The following is a 22,199-nucleotide window of genomic DNA, read 5'->3' as shown; positions in this document are numbered from 1 at the left end:
CCACCATTTGATGCGTGGAGAGCCTTGCGCCCCTTACGCTGTTTTATCGGTGGTTTTATTCGCAGGACAGCAATTAAAGGTCGATGATAATGTGCGATGGTCTCATAGGGAACGATTTCGCAATTAGTGACGGCTACCACCGTGAGCATTTCGGCGTCTTATGAGAATATGGCCGATTTGCGTTTTACTTTTCCCATTATAAAATCTAGGAAGATGAGACAATCGTTTAGTGAACCATGTATTCGTAAGTACTAGGTCATGGGTGCCCGCAAAGTATGCTCGCTACCTTTGTTGCGCGCTCCAAACCCCTTTTCCTCATGGCGCTTGTTACCCTCTGCCTCTTCCCTTTACATGATTAAGGTCGCCGGTTCTGATGATATAGGGGGGCACGTTCCAGGTCTTTGCATAGAGGGGTTGCCAGAATGGATCTTTTTCGGCATTAGGTCGACGTGTCGGTGAACAAGTGAATAGGTAAGTTTCATCTGCTGATCAAATTGGCCGACTTCCCTAATTGTTTCACGGAAACCCTCAGAGATGGCAACGGCAACATTGTATTGAGTGGGTGGACTGCCAAAATAGAGAAGTTTATAGTCATTTTTATTACGTTCGCGTTTCCAGTGGCAGGTTTTGGCAACCAAACCATCGGGTTTCTTGTAGAGCACAAATATCAATGCGTCTTTTCCGTAGGGCTCTTGCGAGTTCCTCGGTCTTTCCAGTTAGGGTGCCAACATTTAGCGTGAAAACACGTATTTGCTTTGCTCGGACTAACTTACGTTGCGACATCGCCCATCCATCACGAGCCTTTGTCCATTTCTCGACAGGACTGGGGCCCGTCCTGCTGCGTCGGCTGAGATGAACGCCCTAACGTTTTTCCGAGGCTTGTTACTTGATCCTAGCATGTTGTTTCTAACGACATTGGATGCACTTTCTTCGTTGCCCTGTCGCGGGACTTATCACCAAGACAGATAATTTAGGATTTAGCATTATGGAATAACTCCAACTATAGTTTTTTTATCTCTTTCCCCGATCTCATAATTTTATTTTTGTTTTACCCCCAGTAAAGTATCCCCAATAGTACAAAGTGCGTTGCCTCAAACCCTCCTCCTTTACCTGGGCTTGAGACCAGCATGGTATGCTATGGAAATTATTTACTATTTCTGTTAAAAAAAGTTTCTAAAACTCAGTGCAGAAAACGGAAGAGATTGAGAAGAAAGCATGGAAAGTCACCCCCTTAAAAGTGTCGAATAACTAATTAGTCAAAGGATTGAATGTAACATGAATATTATTTTCCTGTCAATGTTGGGATCTAGGTGAAGAACAGGGCGAATGATTCCACCGGGACCTTCGTACGATGGACAGATCCTGTCAAGGCTACCGGAAAGCATAAATAAAGGAATAACGCAAGTCAAATAAAAGAAAGTTTTTCAACTTAAGTAGAAATAAATAACACCGGATTGCCTTTATATACTATATATAATGTTTTATCATTAAAAGACTCATATTTCATAGTTTTTTAAAAAGACCCGGTACAGAAAATTTGTCAGTTTGCAAAATCGTCATTAACAATTGGATTAATATTATATAATCTGAACCAATCACCAAGCACGAAGTTGAGGGGTGATGCTAAGGCTTTTGACCACATCCCGACCGCCTGGCTTATCGATGTCCTACTTCTGCATTGCATTGCTTTGATCTGAAGCTAATGAAGTTTTTGGCGACAGTCATAGATGGGTGACATACCAACTTGTCAGCGCATTCATTAGAAGGACCAACATCTCAGAGCCCATTCGCGCCATCTGGGGAAGCATTTTCCGAGGAGACCGATTGAGTGTGCCTTGGCTTTGTATGTTACCGAACTACCGAACAGACTATTGATGATGGTTATAGTTTTACAATCAGATATAGGTGCTAAGTGTGAGTTGACAGACTTGACGATCACAGATGATATGAATTTGCATGTGGGTACTGACAACCCCGTCTAGAAGACTTTTGTACAAAGTTGGCATGAATAAATTTGATATACACATCAAATTTGGTCAAATATCAAATCCAACCTATCGGCAAAAGTCATCACGAGCTACACACATAGCTTTGGTAACCTCTGTTATCCACGCTATGACCGAAATCTGGTTGGCAATTATTTAGGCTCTACTCTCCGAATTCCTGCGATGTATGAAACATATTCGCTATCCTCTCTCATTATTACGCATCAGGAATATTGCCGTGAATGAAGGACAATCGGGGAAACGTCTGGCGGCGAATACTAAGTCCAAATTCAGTGGTGGACGTTGTGGCAAAATCCCAAGTCGACTCGCTACGTGCTTATTTTTAAAGAAAACAACAGGCAGTTCCCATGCATACGCTTGTTTAAAAAGGAATTACGGGTACACTCTATTTAATTTGAAGTATCTTTCAATCCCCTGTATTGGGTGAAGTTATCATCATTATCAATGACGCATCAACCGGTATCCGGTCTAGGCCTGCCTTAATAAAGAACTTCAGCCATCCCGGTTTTGCGCCGAGGACCACCAATTCGATATCCCTAAAAGTTGTCTGGAGTCCTGACCTACGCCATCGCTCCATCTTAGGCAGGGTCTACCTCATCTTCGTTTTCTAACACAGATATTGCCCTTATAGACTTTCCGGGCTGGTCATCCTCATCCATACGGATTAAGTGACCCGCCCACGGTAACCTATTGAGCCGGATTTTATCCAAAACTTGAGGGTCATGGTATCGCTCGTAGATTTGGTCGTTATGAATCGTCCATCCTCATGTAGGGGGCCAAAAATTTTTCGGAGGATTCTTCTCTCAAACGCGGCCAAGAGTTCGCAATTCTTCTTGCTAAGAGCCCAAGTTTCCGAGGAATACATGAGGACTGGCAAGATCATAGTCTTGTACAGTAAGAGCTTTGACCCTATGGTGAGACGTTTCGAGCGGAACAGTTTTTGTAAGCTGAAATAGGCTCTGTTGGCTGACAACAACCGTGCGCGGATTTCATTATCGTAGCTATTATCGGTTGTGATTTTCGACCCTAGATAGGAGAAATTGTCAACGGTCTCAAAGTTATAGTCTCCTACTTTTATTCTTCCTGTTTGACCAGTGCGGTTTGATGTTGTTGGTTGGTTGATTTTTGGTGCTGACATTGCCATCATATATTTTGTCTTGCCTTCATTGATGTGCAGCGCAAGATCTCGCGCCGCCTGCTCAATCTGGATGAAGGTAGTTTGTACGTCTCGGGTGGTTCTTCCCATGATGTCGATATCGTCAGCATAGGCCAGTAGTTGGGTGGTCTTATAGGGGATCGTACCTTTTGCATTTAATAAGCATCACGGATTTCTCGAGGGTCAGTTTAAAGACAACGCATGATAGGGCATCCTCTTGTCGTAGACCGGGGGTCCAGTTATATCGAGAGCGAATCAATGAATGGAAATCGAAGGCAATGCCATACACGATAAGTCCGTGAATTACCTGTGACAGTCATTTGACGGTTTCTATTAGTTGAACAGATTACTGTGCTTGAGAACTATTGGCTGAGGCGGAGCGATTCAGAACAGTTCGTCACGCGGGCTTACAAGCTTACAAAGCTCATACGAAAAGAGCGAGCGGAGAATGTGGGGTTCGATGTTAGAGATGTTGAACCATCTCATTTCTAGCTGCACAGGCAAAATGCCTAGTTCAAAAAAAACTTTCGTTAAAGCATGGGTTAATCATGGAAACATGTCCTGTTCACTGATATAAACCGCACACAATACTCGATAGTTCTCTTACAACATGTGTTGGGACCGGCAAGTTTAACTGATCGCCATATACTGCACAACAAGCCTGACGATCCGTTAGTTGACAAGACGGGTCCGCCCAGTGTATTGATTGTATTATTGATGTTGAAGATGGTTGCGCGGGAAATCAAAGAAATTTGGAGACTCTGCAAGCGGGTTCGATGTTGTAGGAGGTTAATATAACGTATTTGAGTATATTACTGGTTCCTCCGAGGTGTAGCGACTCGCTTGTAGTTCGGACACGTTGCTCCTCCCATCGTTAGATTCCTGTAGCTGCTTTCATATAAACGTCTCTCCAACTTTTCACACAGGAATTCAGTGAATACATTGGATTGATCAAGATAATTTGTTTCTCTGTTACTATGGTAGTTATTGGTCTAATTGTTTACATTTTCGTGACAGAACTGAACATCTGAATGTTGTCAATACTTGATGCTGATTGAATTTCTTGCTAACCAATCTGACTTTAGGTTCGTCGATTTGCTTCCAGTGAAAAAATGTACTTGTAATTGTCCATTTTCCAGTTTTGTGTTTTTTCAATCACGATGGTTTCTTTATATTGAGTCAATTTCGTGGCTTGTATTTTCGGTCCTACTCTATTTTGTTTGTTCTGCGTCCAAAACTCGATCCTTTTCTTGTAGCCCTTTCCAGTCTCATGTTCGTTCATCGCTTGTTGCTGAAGTTATCTGAAATTGAACGGAAGCGTATCAGAGAGAAACTTTAATTGGTGACTTCAGCTTCCAGCTTCACCTGCCTCATAAACAACACAATCTCATTAATAAATTATGTGTAGATATTTTCCCTGCAATTTCAGATTCCATAACACGCTTCACACTTCTATAGCTCCCAACCTTTCTACAGTTCAAGGGCTTCATAGAAGAAAGTATTAACTAAATCTTAGTAATTTGAAATGAATATTCGAGCGGAATTATTCCGTTGTGTAAAAGAAAATCTTTATTTTGGCAACCAAAAATATTCAGACTGACTAGAGCGTTGGGTTTTTGTTGTAGAAAGCTGCTACGAGCTGCAAACCCGAGCACCAAATCATTACACTAGAAATTCATGTGACATCTTTATTCACACATCAATAACCAGCCATTCGTGAAATTTGAATTGTTTTCCGAGCAATAAGAGTCTTCACTAATGCATGTGTGTTTTCATGTTTTTAAATTTTACTCGTACTCTTGGAAGCACTTCATGGAAAGTGAGTACTTTCAAGCTACATTTTTCTTCACTAACTTCGAGGCTTACGCACGCGTAATTAGAGTTTTCATGCTTTTCTGATTTCTAAGATTCCATGTGCGATACTTAATTTCTTATTTTCGATGAAAATCACGATTTCCACTAAGAAATGATCTGTTTCCCATCCAATCCAGATCGGAAGTTACACCGTTGCAGACGTTTCAAGTGCGGTTTTCCACGGATAGTGTTGGTTCAAAGTATGACCACATTGGGTGCTTCACAGAACTCGCTTAATTGGTTGCAACAATTCAATTTGTATAAGTATCACAGTGCGGATTCCAAAGTGCCATCAGAACAAGGAAAACGAAACAGTTTCCCAGTATTTTGTGGTGTCGCCATGATCTCTATTGTGTTGTGCATTGTAAGTGTGGTACCAACTAAATTCTGCTATAAAAATAGAAGTATCTTAAAGGGGCAAGCTTGCCTGGATTAGTCCTATGAAACAAAAACTTGCCGCTGATAAATTGTGCCCTTTATTAGATATCATACTTCTGTTGTGATGGTTTCTGATATTTCCCGCATCCTAAGTCAGGAATATACACTACAACAACGCTAACAGAGATTTCGTTAGGAATATTAATTAATAATTTCACAAACATTAATAATTCGATAAAGGATGAAATTTATGGATTAGAACTTTGCAACTCTGTAAAACTCTATTACGATGTTAGATAGGGTAGTATTTGTAGGAAAATAGATTTTCGTTTCGGTAATATCCAATCCAAAACGTTACAGCTTCCCAAGAATACACGCTTTTCTTTGTTGAAGTAGACATAGTGTAAAGGCACAACCCGCGTATATTAGCTTCAATGCTAGTGCGCAAAACAACCTGGCTTTAGCATTGCGGAGATCCACACGAGACAACAGTGAACTATTGGTTCTCAAGTAAGGTTCACATTTAACCCAGGGGTCCCCTGTTTTTAAAACCTTATTAAAATCGGTTTACTGTCTGTCCGTCTGTCTGTCTGTTCGTCACACACATTTTTCTCGAAGACGGTTACAGCGATTAACACCAAATTTGGTAGAAAGCTGGGAACTGTGAACGCACACGCATACTGTGAGTTTCATCCTACATGCAAAAGGGGGTGCACATTTCTTTCATCAAATATAGTCATGTGGGGTGTCAAATTAAAGGTCTCGGTGAGTACTTTTCGAACCTGGTCTTAGTTTTGACATTTGTTGGAAAGGTGGCTAGTGCGGGGGGTTGAAAGTGATTATTCCTTTAAGGGGGCTATTCTCAGAAACTACCAAACCGAAAAATCTGAAAAAAATCAGGAGGCTACCACTATATGGTACCTGGGCTCCGAAATACCTTCCATACTGATATCTGTACAAATAAAGTTAATAATAGTATATTACTATAATTTTTATTAATTGGCTGCAAAACCCCCCTCAAGTTCATGCTAGCACTACGATAACAATATGGGGTATAGCATAGAGCATAATCTGACCAAGTTTGGTGGAAATCGCACTATTACTAACAAAGTTATAATACGAAGTTGTCGCTTCTTTGCCAATTCAAGACTATGAATGTCAATATCATCCGAAAGTGGATATTCTCACATAATATATGCATATATTATGTGCTACGTACTAAGAAATACACAAAACCTTTCGTACTTGAAGCGTCCAGCTTCTGGTTTCCCGACTTGTTTATATTACATGTCTTGTAGCCTCCTTTGCACGTGATGTGATAACATTTATTGCTATGCTACTTTTAGACATCGTCCTTTCGATTCACCGGCTTCGCGTGGTTTTATTAAGTGTTAAAAACAAGTAGATACTACCTTTTACAAACAATTTTTATTATTCCAACAGCATTAATTTTGGTGATAATGAAAGTGAAGTACAGAACTCCGCCATTTAGTATGTTGGTTCCAAGCCAAGGTAAAGGAGGAGAGTTTGACGCAACGTACTTTGTACTATCGGGAAACCGGAAGCTGGATGCTTCAGGTATAGGAGGTTTCGTGTTTCCGTCGGTGAGAAACTTTGAGTGCGTGACAGTCACCGTTGCATCTTCTTTTTCTTCAACCTTTGTCCCTTTCTCAAGTAGGGTCGTGTTCGGTTTCGCCATTTGATTCTATCACCACCACCGTTGTTTCGGCCGGTCTTTTGGTCGCTTACCATCGACTTCGATGTTAGCGCGAATTACGTGACCATACTATCGGGGCCGCCTCGCTCGTAGTTTTTCCACGGTCGGTGCAACCCCACATCGATCGCATATATCCTCATTTCCGATGTGATCAAAACGTGTCACACCACTAGTCCAACACAACATCTACGTCTCAATTACCGCAAAACTCCGTTCATTGTCTTTTATATTCGGCCAACACCTTAGAGACCGACAGGACGGACGAAATTGCGGTAAGAGGCGTTTGTTGATACGTTGATTTTAAAGAACACCAGTTGTGGAATGCCACTTCATTCAGGTTGCCTTAATGCGTGAAGCATAACGCAGTTCTCCATTGAATGATGTTTGACCCGAAATATTTAAATTGCTCAGTTCTGGGCAGGTCACTGCCGCTGACATTGATTGTGCCTGCTTCACCGTGTGGCCTCATGCATTTTGCCTCATTCTATTTTTGGATAAATTGCTCGAGACAATTTTCTGGCAGCCGCACTTGCATATAATGTCAAATGTAACTACATAATTTGTTCCGCAAAATTGTCTTATAGCGAATGCAATACGCTTCGCACCAGAATTTCAACATTATTAGCAAATGTGAAGAAGTTCACCAAAAACAGGTAAAACAAGTTGGGGAACCGCAAACTCGGCGCTTATGAAAGGTTTTGTTCCCTTCTTGTGTGAGTATATTTGAGAGCAGAACGATCTCAATTGTACGTAGCCCGTAATGATTTGCATTTGGCATGTCTGAATGCTCATTTTAGTGTGATGTTGATATTTGGTCATACCCTGGGTTGCAACTTTAATTGTGGATAATCTGCTTCATACTGGAGTCTATATTACTGCATTTTTGAAACTCCGGAATAAATTTAAGAGGGGTTTCTTGTTTCTTTGGTTTGCCCTACAATATAATTATATGTTAATATTAACTTAATTTAAGCAGATATCGATGTGAAGAGTATTTCGATACGTGGACACCGTATATATTTTTTTCAGATTTTTCGGATAGGTCGTTTCTGAGAATGGGTCCGTTAAAGAAATCATGACTTTCGACACCCCGCATTTCTAAGGAATTTCAAAACTAAGACATGACAGAAAAATTGTGCACCCCGCTTTTGCATGTATGAGCACCCCCCCCCCCCCCCCCCGTAAATTTCAACGTAGAAAGATGTAACTCAGTGAATGTCTAGGGCTTTACAGTGGCAACCTTTTCACCAAATTTCGTGTCAATCGGTATTACCATTTTTGAGAAAAGTGCATATGACAGACATTGAATCTATTTTTTCATTAACAAAACCTAGAAAAAGGTCTCACCTGATAGCAGTAAAGGGTGAGAGGGCTGGGGAGAAGTAACTACTCCATATATGGAACTTTAGTATTTCACTCGAATGGAAATTTTGATGTCATCATCTTATTTGCATTGCTTTAGATGCAGTAAATTCGCGCGAAGTTTGAACTGCTATAACATAGGCGTTAATGACCGGATTTTCATGAAATTTGGCCTGTGTAATAAAGATATTATCTTCTAGATTTTAACATATCTTAAGGTAAGGTAAACGTATTTTAAGGCCGTATAAGAGCACCATCCTGATTTTTAGGTTGGGTAGTTTCCGAAAATGAGTCCTATCTCGCGTGCACATTTTCACTCTTTACTCGCTCAGTTTACAATTCACCTCAATACTAATATCAGATTGGGAAAGTACCTTCATTTGATACTTCTATACGATGAAAAAATTTTTTACATCCCTCCTTTGCATGCATGAGGAATCCCTCCCAATACTCCCCGTATATTTATGCGTTAGTTCCCATATGTTCACCACACTTCATTTGGAACGGTTTAGCGGTTTTGGAGAAAAGTGCATGTGACGGACATACAGACAGTGTATCGATTTTAATAAGCTTTTGTTTTACACATAGTTGGAGGTACTCCACTTTTCTAAATACTACCTAACCTCCCTTGCTGTCAGCAAGGGAGGCCGACCAAAAAAAAAGCCTTCAATGACATCAAAAAACAGAATGACCTTGTTGAAATATCCTAAGGCTCGAAGAAATCCTAGCGCGTTTACCTCAGTCGACGCGACTAGATGGGCCCCGGTCCTGTTGAGAAATGGGTAAAAGTTCTTGACGCACGAACGGCGTGACATTGTACTTGTGAATACATGATTTAGCACAAAGCTGTCTTATCTTCCTACATTTTATAGTACGCAAAGCGAGTACATTCTCACAAGACGCAGATATTTTATCCCCATCACTGACCGCTAAGCCATTCCCTATGAAAATACCAAATCTCAATATTGACCATTGATTGCCATCTTGCGAATCAAGCAACCGATGAAACTGCATGTGGAACGCACTGGATAGCCACTTATTAAATGGTGATAATTTCGTGAGAAAAAAAAAGAAAGGAGAAATTACTTGATTTACGCGGTTACCAACCATTGCGAATGTAGAAAAGTCGTGAAACCAAGTTAAACACATAAAAGCAGGTAAGTGGTTCAACAATCCAGATACTTGGCTTTGGAAAGACAATGTTGAAATGAAGGTTGATGAAAAGAAACGTCTCATAATCAACGATAAAATGCTGGCCAATTAAAAAAATTTACAAGGATGCCAACCGGGAAGCAAAGAAAGCGATCGCTGTCACTCGTGCAGTCCATTACAAAGATCTTTACGATAAACTGGACCATCAGGATGGCAAGTGAGATCGAAGAATTCTGTTGCGTTAATGACTAGAACGATACTTTGCTTACCAACGTGAGAGCCGTGACGGATAAGTGGCGAGAACATTTCGATCAGATTTCAACGGAAGAATTTGTTCATGCTTCACTTCTACAAACACTGCGGACATTTGGAGCAATTCCACTTGTTAACGCGACTGAAATCGAGGAAGCAATAAAACGGATGAAAACGCAAAAAACAACAGGACCTGACGTGATTGCATATGACCCCTAGAAAGCCAAGACTAATCAGCTAGCACTGTGCCTCATACAGTTCTTCAGCCGGGTTATTGACGAAGGTAGAACAAAATCTGATTGCTTTTTCTGTTTAAGAATTGAGGGATCCTAAGTCCGCATCCACTTAGTGTCCTACTGGCCCAAATAGAGAACAAGTCCCTCACCGTTTTTTTTTTGGTCCCCACTCCCCTTCGTTCGGGCTTAGCACTCAAGCTTAAAAAAGTATAAGTGAAGACGGCTTTATGGTCTCGCACTATATGGTTATAGCTTCGTACTAGGGCAAACGCTGAATCACCTTTGCGCTGGGAGCAGCGTAATTCCCAGTCATATCATGTTTTGCGAATTATATACCCTTTAATATCTGCACGAAGCTTCCAGGGCAGAGGTGGGCCAGCGTCTGACTAGTTGCTTCTGCCCTGGTATGAAATCGTAAAGCTGTTTTTGCTTATATCATCTGGCTGGTAAGAAAGCATGATGGTTCTAATACGAAAAAGAAACGGTTGTCAAGAATAGTGGAATTACTAAAGTAATATACGCTACGCAGTTATTCAACATTGAGAAACACAGTGAGAAGTATCGCCTTATTTGCATCTTATTTCTAGCTCTAGAGAAGGTGTTTAAGTCCTAAAAGTAAAGTTCAGAGTGTGGCGGGTGTATTTAAATCGCTTTATGCCGTCGTCGGTGTAATCAAGGTTTCCCATCAATCCTCTCTGTTCTTGTTATGGGCACTGTCACACAGAACTTCAACGTCCAGGTCTCAATACACTGTTTTATGGCGACGATGTTTTCCTAGCGTCTCATAGCAAAGCTGATCTCTAGCAAATTGTTGGATAAGTCGGGAAACCTGAAGCGTCCAGCTTCAGGTATGAAAGGTTTTGTGCATTTCTTTTATAAAAATATTTCAGTTGAAATTTGTCCAATTAGTACATAGCACGTAATATATGCATATATAATGTGAGAATATCCACTTCCGGGTCATACTTACATTCAAAGTCTTAAATTTCCACGGAAGCTATCATCATCATCAACGGCCCAACAACCGGTATCCGGTCTAGGCCTGCCTTAATAAGGAACTCCAGACATCCCGGTTTTGCGCAGAGGTCCACCAATTTGATATCCCTAACAGCTGTCCTGACCTACGCCATCGTTCCATCTTAGGCAGGGTCTGCCTCGTCTTCTTTTTCTACCATAGATATTGCCCTTATAGACTTTCCGGGTGGGATCATCCTCATCCATACGGATTAAGTGACCCGCCCACGGTAACCTATTGAGCCGGATTTTATCCACAACCTAACGGTCATGGTATCGCTCATAGATTTCGTCATTGTGTAGGCTACGGAAACGTCCATCCTCATGTAGGGGGCCAAAAATTCTTCGGAGGATTCTTCTCTCGAACGCGGCCAAGAGTTCGCAATTTTTCTTGCTAAGAACCCAAGTTTCCGAGGAATACATGAGGACTGGCAAGATCATAGTCTTGTACAGTAAAAACTTTCACCCTATGGTGAGACGTTTCGAGCGGAACAGTGTTTGTAAGCTGAAATAGGCTCCGTTGGCTCATCATCGTAGCTTTTATCGATTGTGATTTTCGGCCCTAGATAGGAGAAATTGTCAACGGTCTCAAAGTTGTATTCTCCTATCCTTATCCTTCTTCGTGTTTGACCAGTCCGGTTTGATGTTGATGGTTGATTCGTCTTCGGTGCTGACGTTCCCACCATATATTTTGTCTTGCCTTCATTGATGTGCAGCCCGAGATCTCGCGCCAATCGTTGCCTGCTCGATCTGGATGAAGGCAGTTTGTACGTCTCGGGTGGTTCTTCCAATGATGTCGATATCGTCAGCATAGGCCATTAGTTGGGTGCACTTAAAGGGGTCGTACCTCTTGCATTTACCTTAGCATCACGGATCACTTTCTCGAGGGCCAGGTTAAAAAGGACGCATGGTAGGGCATCCCCTTGTCGTAGACCGTTGTTGATGTCGAATGGTCTTCAGAGTGATCCTGCTGCTTTTATCTGGTCTCACACATTGGTCAGGGTCAGCCTAGTCAGTCTTATTAATTTCGTCGGGATACCGAATTCTCTCATGGCCGTGTACAGTTTTACCCTGGCTATGCTATCATAAGCGGCTTTAACGTCGATGAACAGATGGTGCAATTGTTGTCCATATTCCAACAGTTTTTCCATAGCTTGCCACACAGAGAAAATCTGATCTGTTGCTGATTTGCCTGGAGTGAAGCCTCTTTGGTATGGGCCAATGATGTTCTGGGCTTATGGGGCTATCCGGCCTAGCAAGATAGTGGAGAATATCTTATAGATGGTATTCAGCAACGTGATATCTCTATAATTGCTGCACTGTGTGATATCTCCCTTTTTATGGATGAAACAGATAATGCCTCGTTCTCAATCGTCAGGCATTGATTCGCTGTCCCATACCTTGAGCACAAGTTGATGAACCACTTGGTGTAACTGGCTGCCTCCATATTTAACCAATTCGGCTGTAATTCCATCGGCTCCTGGCGACTTATGATTTGTTAGCCGATGAATTGCACGGACTGTTTCTCCTAAACTTGGTGGTGGCAATATTTGTCCGTCGTCTTCAGTTGGCGGGACCTCCAACTCGCCGATGTTCTGGTTGTTCAGTAGCTCATCAAAGTACTCAACCCATGGCTCCAATATGTCCATTCTGTCGGAAATCAGATTTCCCTCTTTGTCTCGGCAGGATGAGCATCGAGGTGTATAAGGCTTCATCCTGCTGACTTGTTGGTAAAACTTGCGCGCCTGGTGCGGTTGCTCCCTGTACTTTTCCAGTTCGCAGACTTGTTGGATCTCCCAGGCTTCCCTTTTCCGTCTGTAAAGTCGCTTCTCCGCTCGACGGAGTTCGTGATAAGTCCCTGCGCGTGCCCGCTTTCTTTGAGAATGCAACATTACTCGGTAGCCGTTCCGACTCCTTTTGCGACTGGGGTCAAGTATGTTTGTGGCCGTATCCATGATAACGTTCTTCAGGTGGTTGTGAAGATCATTTGTTGACGCTTCATCTCCAGGTTGTCTGTTGACTGCGGTTATTGCGACATCCATTTCCCTCTTATAGGTGTCGCGGGGGGTTGTGTTGTGGATGGCTTCAGTGTTCACTCTCACCTGATTTTCAAAAGGGATTCTAAGTGGTATTCTTATTCGAGCTCGGAACACCATGCCAACGATATAGTGATCCGAGTCTATATTGGCCCCCTATATGCTCTGACATTCATCAAGGCTGAGAGGTGGCGGCGTTCGATCAACACGTGGTCAATTTGATTGAAAGTGGTCCCGTCGGGAGAGGCCCACGTATGTTTATGGACCGCTTTCCGCGCAAACCAGGTACTTCCAACAACCATTTCGTGTGACCCTGCTAATTGAATAATCCGCAGTCCGTTATCATTTGTTTTTTCGTGTAAGCTATGGGAGCCCGAATACGGGCTCCTTCCCTACTTGGCTGTTAAAATCCCCAAGTATGATTTTCATATGATATCTGGGATAGGCTTCGAGGGTTCGTTCTACTGCCTCGTAGAAGGTATCCTTCTCTAACTCTGCAGTCTCCTCTGTAGGGGCGTGAACGTTAATGAGGCTTATATTTCTATCACTTTGACCTATTATAACTCTGTTAGTAATAGTGCGATTTCCACCAAACTTGGTAGGATCATGCTCTATATTATAGCCTATATTGTACCATTGGGGGGGGGTTGTTTGCAGTAAATTGCTAAAAATTATGGTTATATACTCTTATTAACTTTATTTGAATTCATATCAGTATGGAGGGAATTTTGGAGCCTAGGCACTATATTGTAGCAGTTCTTTGTTTTCTTTTGAGATTTTTCGGTTTGGTAGTTTCCGAAAATAGGTCCCTGAAAATAATGATCAATTTCGACCCCCAGTACTCCCCGCCTTTCCAACAATTGTCGAAACTAAGACCGGATTCGGAAAGTGATAGCCGAAACCTCTCATTTGATACCCCACACGACTACATTTGGTGTAAAAAAAATATTAATGTTAATCTTAAAATATTAAATTTGACGTAGAACGATGCAAGTCACTGTATGCGCGTGTGGCAGGCAGACAGAAATCCGATTTTAATAAGGTTTTGTTTTAGGTGGCTTCAAATTTGAACCTGAATAAACTTGAATTTTTGTCCACCGATTCCCATGAAACAGGCACTGTAACTCTCAGTAGCAGTAATAGAGCTCAAAGCAGAGCGATTTAAATATCTCGGACCAATGCTACCAGTCAATGGAGAACTGTACTATTAAATTGCAAACCTTGCTTTTCACAGTCTGTCTGTCTGTCTGTCCGTCACACACATTTTTCTTGGAGACGGTTATAGCGATTGACACCAAATTTGGTAGAAAGGTGGGAACTGTGAACGCTCACGCATACAGTGAATTACATCCTTTTACGTCGAATTTAAGGGGGGCTCCCCATACATGCAAAAGGGGGGTGTAAAATGTTTTTTCATCAAATGTAGTCATGTGGGGTATCAAATTAAAGGTCTTGATTAGTACTTTCCAAAGCCGATCTTAGTTTTTACATTCGTTGGAAGGGTCGGGAGCGCGAGGTTGAAAGTGATCACTTCTTTAAGGGGGCCATTCTCAGAAACTACTAAACCGAAAAATCTGAAAAAAATCAGCAAGCTGCCACTATATGGTGCCTGGGCTCCGAAATACCTTCCATGCCGATATCTGTTTAAATAAAGTTAATAATAGTATATTACTACAATTTTTTGTAATTGGTTAGAAACCCCCCTTAAGTTCATCCTAGTACCATGCAATTTCGCAGTGATGTAGGCTATAATATAGAGCATGATCTTACCAAGTTTGGTGGAAATCGCACTATTACTAACAAAGTTATAATGCCTCAAATTTGTTGCTTCATTGACAATTGAAGACTGTGAATGTCAATATCACCCGAAAGTGGATACTCTCACATAATATATGGATATATTACATGCTACGTACTAAGAAATACACAAAACCTTTCGTACCTGAAGCGTCCAGCTTCCAGTTTCTCGACTTGTTTGTGATTGACGTATCAACAAACATCTAAAATCTGTAATCTACCGTAATGTTGTCCGTCCGTCGGTGGACTATGAAAGATAATTCTCGCAGCAATGGAGACGATGTTGCGTGGGACTAGTGGCGTGACACGCTTTGATTACATCCGAAATGAGGATAACTGCAAGAGAGACGTCTTCAATACTATGAAATGGAAAAGCGTAGAAAGACAGCCGAGACAATGGTAGGTTAATACGCTGTAAAGTGATTTGAAAACTTCGCGACTGTGCCCCGGCATTTGGCAGCGCTAAATCGTGCAATTAAAAAGGATGAGCCGACCCCACTTCTGAATGGAACAACGGCTCAGGAAACTGAAGAAGAATGAAATTGTAGTATAGGGTCATTAAAAATGATATATCTCGGCGCATCAGGTGTGAAAGGTTTTTCTTATATAGCAATATTTGAAGGGACATTTGCCCCTTTTGTACCTTACTCGTAATATATATGTATGCATAGACTTTATCAGACTATTCAGTTTAGAATGTTATTGACGTTCAAGGTCCTAGATTGCAGTAAATTTGCATAAAACTAACAACTTTGGCCAACTACACTTTTGTAACAGTACGGTTTTCACCGAACTTAGTAGTAGTATCATGCTTTTTTTATAGCCTACGTTACTGCAAAGTTTAGTGATTTTAGAATGAACTAAATTTCTAAAATACTGTGATATACTGTTTTTAACTCTATTTAAACATATATCGGGATTATTGTATTTTGAAGCACTCAAATTTTCGTTTGAGTAGCTTTTGAGAAAGGGATCAGAAAAAAAAATTATCTCCCCCACACTCCCCTTTTGCTTCACATCTGTGAGTCATCGCAAAGTACTAATCGAGACTTTTATCTGATACCCCACATGACAACATTCAGTGAAGAAAAAAATTTACACCCATATGGAGGACTCCCGGAAGCTGGGCGGTTCAAGTATGAAACTGTGTTTCTTAAATATGTAAGAATATGTGAGCTTACATTTGCCACATTTGCAGCTAACTCGTAATGTTTTTCCACTTAATATGTCAAACTATTGATGTTATTTTGATACTGGTTTTCACTATCAGATTGCATTAAATTTGCACAGAAAAAGATAATTTTGACTTATTGTTAGTGATAATGCGATTCCCACTAAACTTGGTAGTAGCTCCATATTATATCGAATATTACTCCGAAACTTGATGATTCTAGAAGAAACTTAAGGGGGTTTCTAGTGAATTTTTAAAAAATATACTAAAAATAAATAATATGGTTATATATTGTTCTTTTTTTCAGCCTTTATCCTGTTCGCAAGTGGGGTCGGATTGGTTGCGCCATTTTATTTTACCAAAGGTCTGATCTGGATGTAGTCGCGACGTCTTCAAACCACCATCGAGCGTATTGAGCTCCGTTGTTTCGACCAGCCTTTTGGTCGTTTACCATCGACTTCGATGGCAAGTGAATTCGTGTTAGCGCGAATTACAGGAACGTACCACTATACTATACCGCGTTTCTCGCAATTTTTCCACGTTTGGTATAACCCCACATCGTTCGTGGTCATCTTCATTTCGGATATGATCAAGGCGTATCACGCCAATAGCCCAACGCAAGATCTTCATATCCATTACGATAAGACGCCGTTCATTGTCTTTAATGGTCAGCCAACACTCAAAACCATAGAAGGTAACAGGGCTGACGACATTGCTGTAAATTTCAGATTTGCTTAATACATTGACAGCAACCGTATCGGACAGTAACTTGAACATTCTGTTGGACTACATTTCTTTTTCCATGCTGGAACTGTGGTATATTCTTGCCAGTCGGATGGTGTTCTACCTTCCTGAATAATCCGATTGAAGAATTCACTGAGCCATATTATTGGGTTCCAGTCTTTGCATTCCAGAGCTTAGATGCGATGTCGTCATGTCCAGCGGCCTTTCCCGATTTCACTCATTTTATTATTTTCTCGTTTATAGTCACTCTGATGGGTGGAATTGGTCCAAATGTCAACAATGAAGTGAAGGATGAACAAATCCTTCATTGAAATCTGTTCGAAACGTTCTCGTAATCAACCGTTGTGCGCCTCGGTCGGTAAGCGAATTTCCGTTCTTGTTATTAACGCAACAAAAGTATTCGTTATCCTGTGTGTGTTCGTATCGGCTTTTGTCAAGTCGATATAGATCTCTCTTGTTATCGCTGGTGACCAGTTTATTGTAAAGATATTTTTAATGGTGAGCTTCAATAACAACGATCGTTCTCTTTGCTTACCGGTTGGCGTTCTTGTAAATTTGCCAATGAGTCAGCGTTTTATCGTTGAGAAACTTGCGGTAGAGGCGTTTCTTTCATGGACCTACATTTCAACATCGTTATTCCAAAGCCAAGTATCTCGGTTGAGAAACCGGTTACTTGGTGACCCCGCATAGGTCGCTTTTTGGATCGTTTCTTTAATTTGGAACAACGATTTTTCCACATTTGTAATGGTTAGTAATCGGGTAAGTCAGATTATTTCTTCTTTCTTCTCACGAAGTCGCCACCATTTTTAATGTGCTGCGGGCCAGTGCATTCCTCTCGCTGTTTTATCGGTGGTTCAATTCATACTCTTGCCATCTGCCTTTTCACCCACATGATAATTAAGGTCGGCTGCAATGATGATTTAGTCATCAACGGGCACAGTACAGCCTTTTGCATCGAGAAGTTGCCAGAAGGTATCCTTCTCGACATCAGGTCGACCTATCTTTTGAGCGTATGCAATTAAGAAGTGAGTAGTGCGATCAGCTGATATTACGGCGAGCTTCATCAATCGGTTGTCAAATCGTTCAAGTTTTTCATGAGGTCACGAAAAACGTCTGAGATGCCAATGTCAACACCTTATTGAGTGTTTGGGCTACCAAAATGAAAGAGTTTATAGCCATTTTTCCAATGTTTGTGTCCTAAGTTACAGCTTTTAGCGCTAGACCACCGGGTTTCATGTAGAACACAGATATCAATGTGCCTCTTCCTTAGGGCTCTTGGAGTTCGTCGGTCTTTCCAGTAACGGTGCCAATATTTAGCATGCGCGAAGAACCCTTGCCCATTTCTCGGCAAATCCGGGGCCCGTCCTGCAGCGTTGACTGAGGAGAATGCTCCGAGGATTAACACTCAATACGATCATTTTGTTTTTAACGACGCTGAATACATTTTCTTGGCCGGCTTACCGCGGCATCGGTCACCAAGAGGGATAAGGTAGGATTTAGCACACCGGGATAACTCCAGCTATACTTTTTTATCCGTTTCCCGGATGTCAGTACGTTGCCATAAACCCTCCTCCTTTACCTGGGCTTGGGACGCGCATGCTATGCAAATATCATATTCGAGTTTATCTCAAAACCGCATAAATAGTCTTAGGCCAATCTCATTAGGATATTTTTGTAGTGCATTAGCAGATTCTGATTGAATGAATTGAATTGATAGACAACATTCATTATATTACTTCTTTTTGGATATTTCCATTTTTAGTCTCTTTAATGTTTTACATCTTTTATTTTCAGATCACCTTGGCGTCTGTTGTGGCTACATCCAAACAGCCACTTGAGGAAAATGCAATGTATAACGAGATTTCCAAAAACGGCGAAAGTCAAGTATTATCGGTAACGCTGAATGTGAATGTGTCGGAGTCAGCAAATCAAATGTCAACTCAACTTCCCCCTATTCATCGACCCCTCAAGCGACCTCAGATAATGATAACTGCAACTCCTACCATGAGTAACGACAGCAAATATCCGCTAAAAGTTGTGCCGATGAAAGAAGTCGAGTACTTGCTGGAGCGAGAAGATGCTCAGCCAATTCCATATTCGATCAATAATTACCAAAACATGCGATCATACCCTCAGCCTGGGCATGTTACAACAGAAGTAATTACGCCAACCATACGTAATCAGATTCCACGACCACCCGACTTCAAGAAAATGCCAACATGGAGAAGACAAATTGATTATGATGATGAGGATCAGCCAAGACCTTTCAACTACATTCCACAAAACTTTGGTGCCCATGAGCTTCAAAAATGTAATTGCAGTGAAGATTTGGCAAGAACAATGGGGAAGCCTGTGAATAATATTCAGGATATTCTAAGACAAACTACAAGTTCTGAAGGTCGAGAGGACGAATCAGCCGCGGGAATAAAAATAGCAGGCAGATATAGACATCCCCGAGGAAAGGGTATGGGTAATATGATAAAGAGGCTCATGAGACGAAGAAATAATTGGGTACAAGCGACTAAATTGAATTCTCAGTATTATCCCGATCCTCTTAATTCATACAAACCTCGCTCGCCGGGTGAAGTTAACATGCTTGCCGTGAATCAGTTCAAATTTATGAGGCCGAGCGGCCACTGGAAAGTAAACCGGGGAAAACAGTATTATAAGCCAGAAGTAGAGAATTTTGGGGAGAGCCTCTACCAACAAATCATAGCAACGAACGAGAGCCGTCAGAGGCAGCAGAGAAATTCCCGCATCAGCACATCAGAGCCTAACCATAAACCTTTCAGTTTGATGTTGGACATCTACCCTATGAACGAAAATGAACGACCGTCACAAACCACAAACCAGCGTCCCTATCGAGTAAAGCCTCGTCGGCCTTATTTCGCTCTTCCACCGGGTCCTCGTGCTGTTAATAATCTCCCTTATTCTTATCCGTTAGACAATTCATATTACAACTCGCTGCAGTTCTCACAGCTACAGCATCAAAAATACCCTCAACCTCCACAGTTCCATGAAAATCTGGTCTTAAATAACCAAGAAGAACAAATATTTCCACAAATTCCGAATAAAGTGCGCAAGCCTGAAGACAACTCACCAAACAATCCTAGCCAAATTATGGTGCACTTGAATCTTTATCCAAAGAAGAAGCCCCGGCAGCATCAGATTAATAGTGACAATTATCTTTCTCGAAGTTACGCGTTGAATGAAACTATAGCAAAAATGGATACCCAACTAGTAGCTAAGGCGGTGAAACCTTCCTTTTCCACGGAGAGTCCTCTATATAACCGAGGGACAACAAATCCCAGTGAAGCCTTTTTCAATTTCCAGTCTGCTCGGGGAAATCAAGGCAATGGAAGCGTGAGAAATTCACCAAATCCCGGAGAAGGTGCTGTACATAACAAGCATAGCTTTCAGGTCCCCAAGGAATCAATGATAAAATTTCAGTACAACGACGCATTGACAATAGGCCCAGATCCAATTTGATGTTATTCACGAATTCTTCCACTTGGAATTACTTGTTTAAGGATAATTTTATTTTCAGGACGATGATTAGAATTATTTTTATGAAAATATTTCGTTTTATTTTATATCTACCTGATTTTATTATAATATCTACAACAGTTTTCATATCTTCACAGTTCAATTTCCGCGGAAGTGGATCATTTTTATTTTGTTTTCGGGATAACAAAGCAGTTCCGCCACCAGTTATACTGGCTAACTGGTGTTGGAACTCACAATTCTCTTAAAGTTTTTAAGCCAATTTCAGGTAAAAAAAAATTGCTGCAGTTGGCGAGGGTTAGTAGCTAACTCTCCACAAGATTGGTATTTATTTATAGGGTGACTTTACTATTTTTCGGGACTCATGACGTGAATGAGGGATGATATCACTATCCACTGAATTCCTTAATGTCCTCTAGAGAACGCAGTAGGAAATAATTTACCTATCCCAATTATAAATAGTCCTGTGTGGAGTTACCAAATCCCCCATCAGGTGCTTCCCTTGGTGACGGAATAAGCGACCTCTTGGTACCTAGCAAGTGGCCAAGAAGGAAGAAGTCTTTTCGCCAAAGAAAACTGAGCCGGCGAAAGTTCTGGATAGTTCTTCCAATACGAGCCCAACTTTTACGAAAGGGAAAGAATCCACGGCTCATAATCCCACAGAATGAACAAAGGTGGGCGGCAAAAAGCGGCAGAAGGAGAAAAATAAGGATCATCCGCAAATAATCATTATTTCTCAGAAAGGAGATATGTCTTAAGCCAATATCCTGCGGAAAGTCGAAGCCGATCCGAAATTGACAGCTGTGGGCGGCTGTGTACGTCGTTTCGGGCAGAAGGGGGATCTGGACCAAAAGATAGCTTATAGTTTTTGCGGCCCGGTAGAAAGGGTGCTAGGTGAGCAAGCAGAAGTGAAAGCTCGAAAGCAACAGATAGCAATTGAGTGCAAAGACCTGGACGAGATCACATCACGAGAGGATATCAGTGCTGCACTAAGGAAAGAAGGGTATAAGGAGGATGAAGACGCGTATGGTTGTACACGGAACGCTATTATTAGCTTGCGAGTTGAATCAGAGGTTAAAATGTATACCGTGGGCAAACTAAGAATAGGTTACTTCGTCTGCCGATTTACGGAGCAAGAAGATGCTTTAGATACCTCGATTTTGGTTGCTTTTCAGCAGTGTGTACTAGTGAGCACGATAGACCGACAAGGTGCAGGAAGTATGCATGATATGCAAAGGGAAAGGGGAGTTGGTCGCAGGTGTTCAGCATATAAGAGGGAACCGAATCGTATGACTAAATGAGGTTGGTACAATGCAACCTCTACCACAGCGACGCAGCTTAAGATTTCCTCCCGCAAACCATTCGAGAGTCGAATGTGGACGTGGCGGTCATCTATGAATCCTACTAATATTACGGTGGTGGTACGTAGATAGAAGAATCATTGAGAAACGCGGCGATATGGGCATGCGGACGACAAGCCAATCAAGAAATAATGGAAGCCGGATTTGTAAATGCAAAACTCCAATGCGTCAATGTCTACAGCTGTTAGACTCCTCCTAGTGCAACATTAGCGCAACATGAGGAGGTATAATACGACTTGGTGTTTCACGCCAAGGACCAAAGCTTCAAAATTGTTGACGGCAATTTCAACGCGTAGGCCTTGGACTGGGGAGGTCGAGTGACAAACACCAGGGGCAGAATTCTACTCTAAACCTTTCCAGAGCTAGATATCGAGCCAGACTCAATCGTCGATCTGTGAGTCAGTGAACACAACACCTACAGTGCCCACCAGGCCATCTTCCTTGACATCAGAAACGCAG

General features: G+C 41.7%; 1 protein-coding gene across 1 annotated transcript; it reads left to right on the top strand.

Annotated features, from left to right (window-relative positions):
* The first annotated feature begins 5,218 nt into the window (after positions 1-5,218).
* On the top strand, positions 5,219-20,364 carry LOC119648452. The gene is made up of 2 exons (XM_038050208.1): positions 5,219-5,380; positions 18,670-20,364. Exons 1-2 carry the CDS (start codon positions 5,219-5,221, stop codon positions 20,362-20,364), a joined length of 1,857 nt encoding a protein of 618 aa, XP_037906136.1.
* Positions 20,365-22,199: the final 1,835 nt, after the last annotated feature.

This window comes from Hermetia illucens, chromosome 2, assembly GCF_905115235.1.
Source record: "Hermetia illucens chromosome 2, iHerIll2.2.curated.20191125, whole genome shotgun sequence".
Lineage (NCBI taxonomy): Eukaryota > Metazoa > Arthropoda > Insecta > Diptera > Stratiomyidae > Hermetia > Hermetia illucens.
The sequence above is the reverse complement of the archived record's forward strand: the minus strand, read 5'-3'. Positions and strand labels throughout refer to the sequence as shown.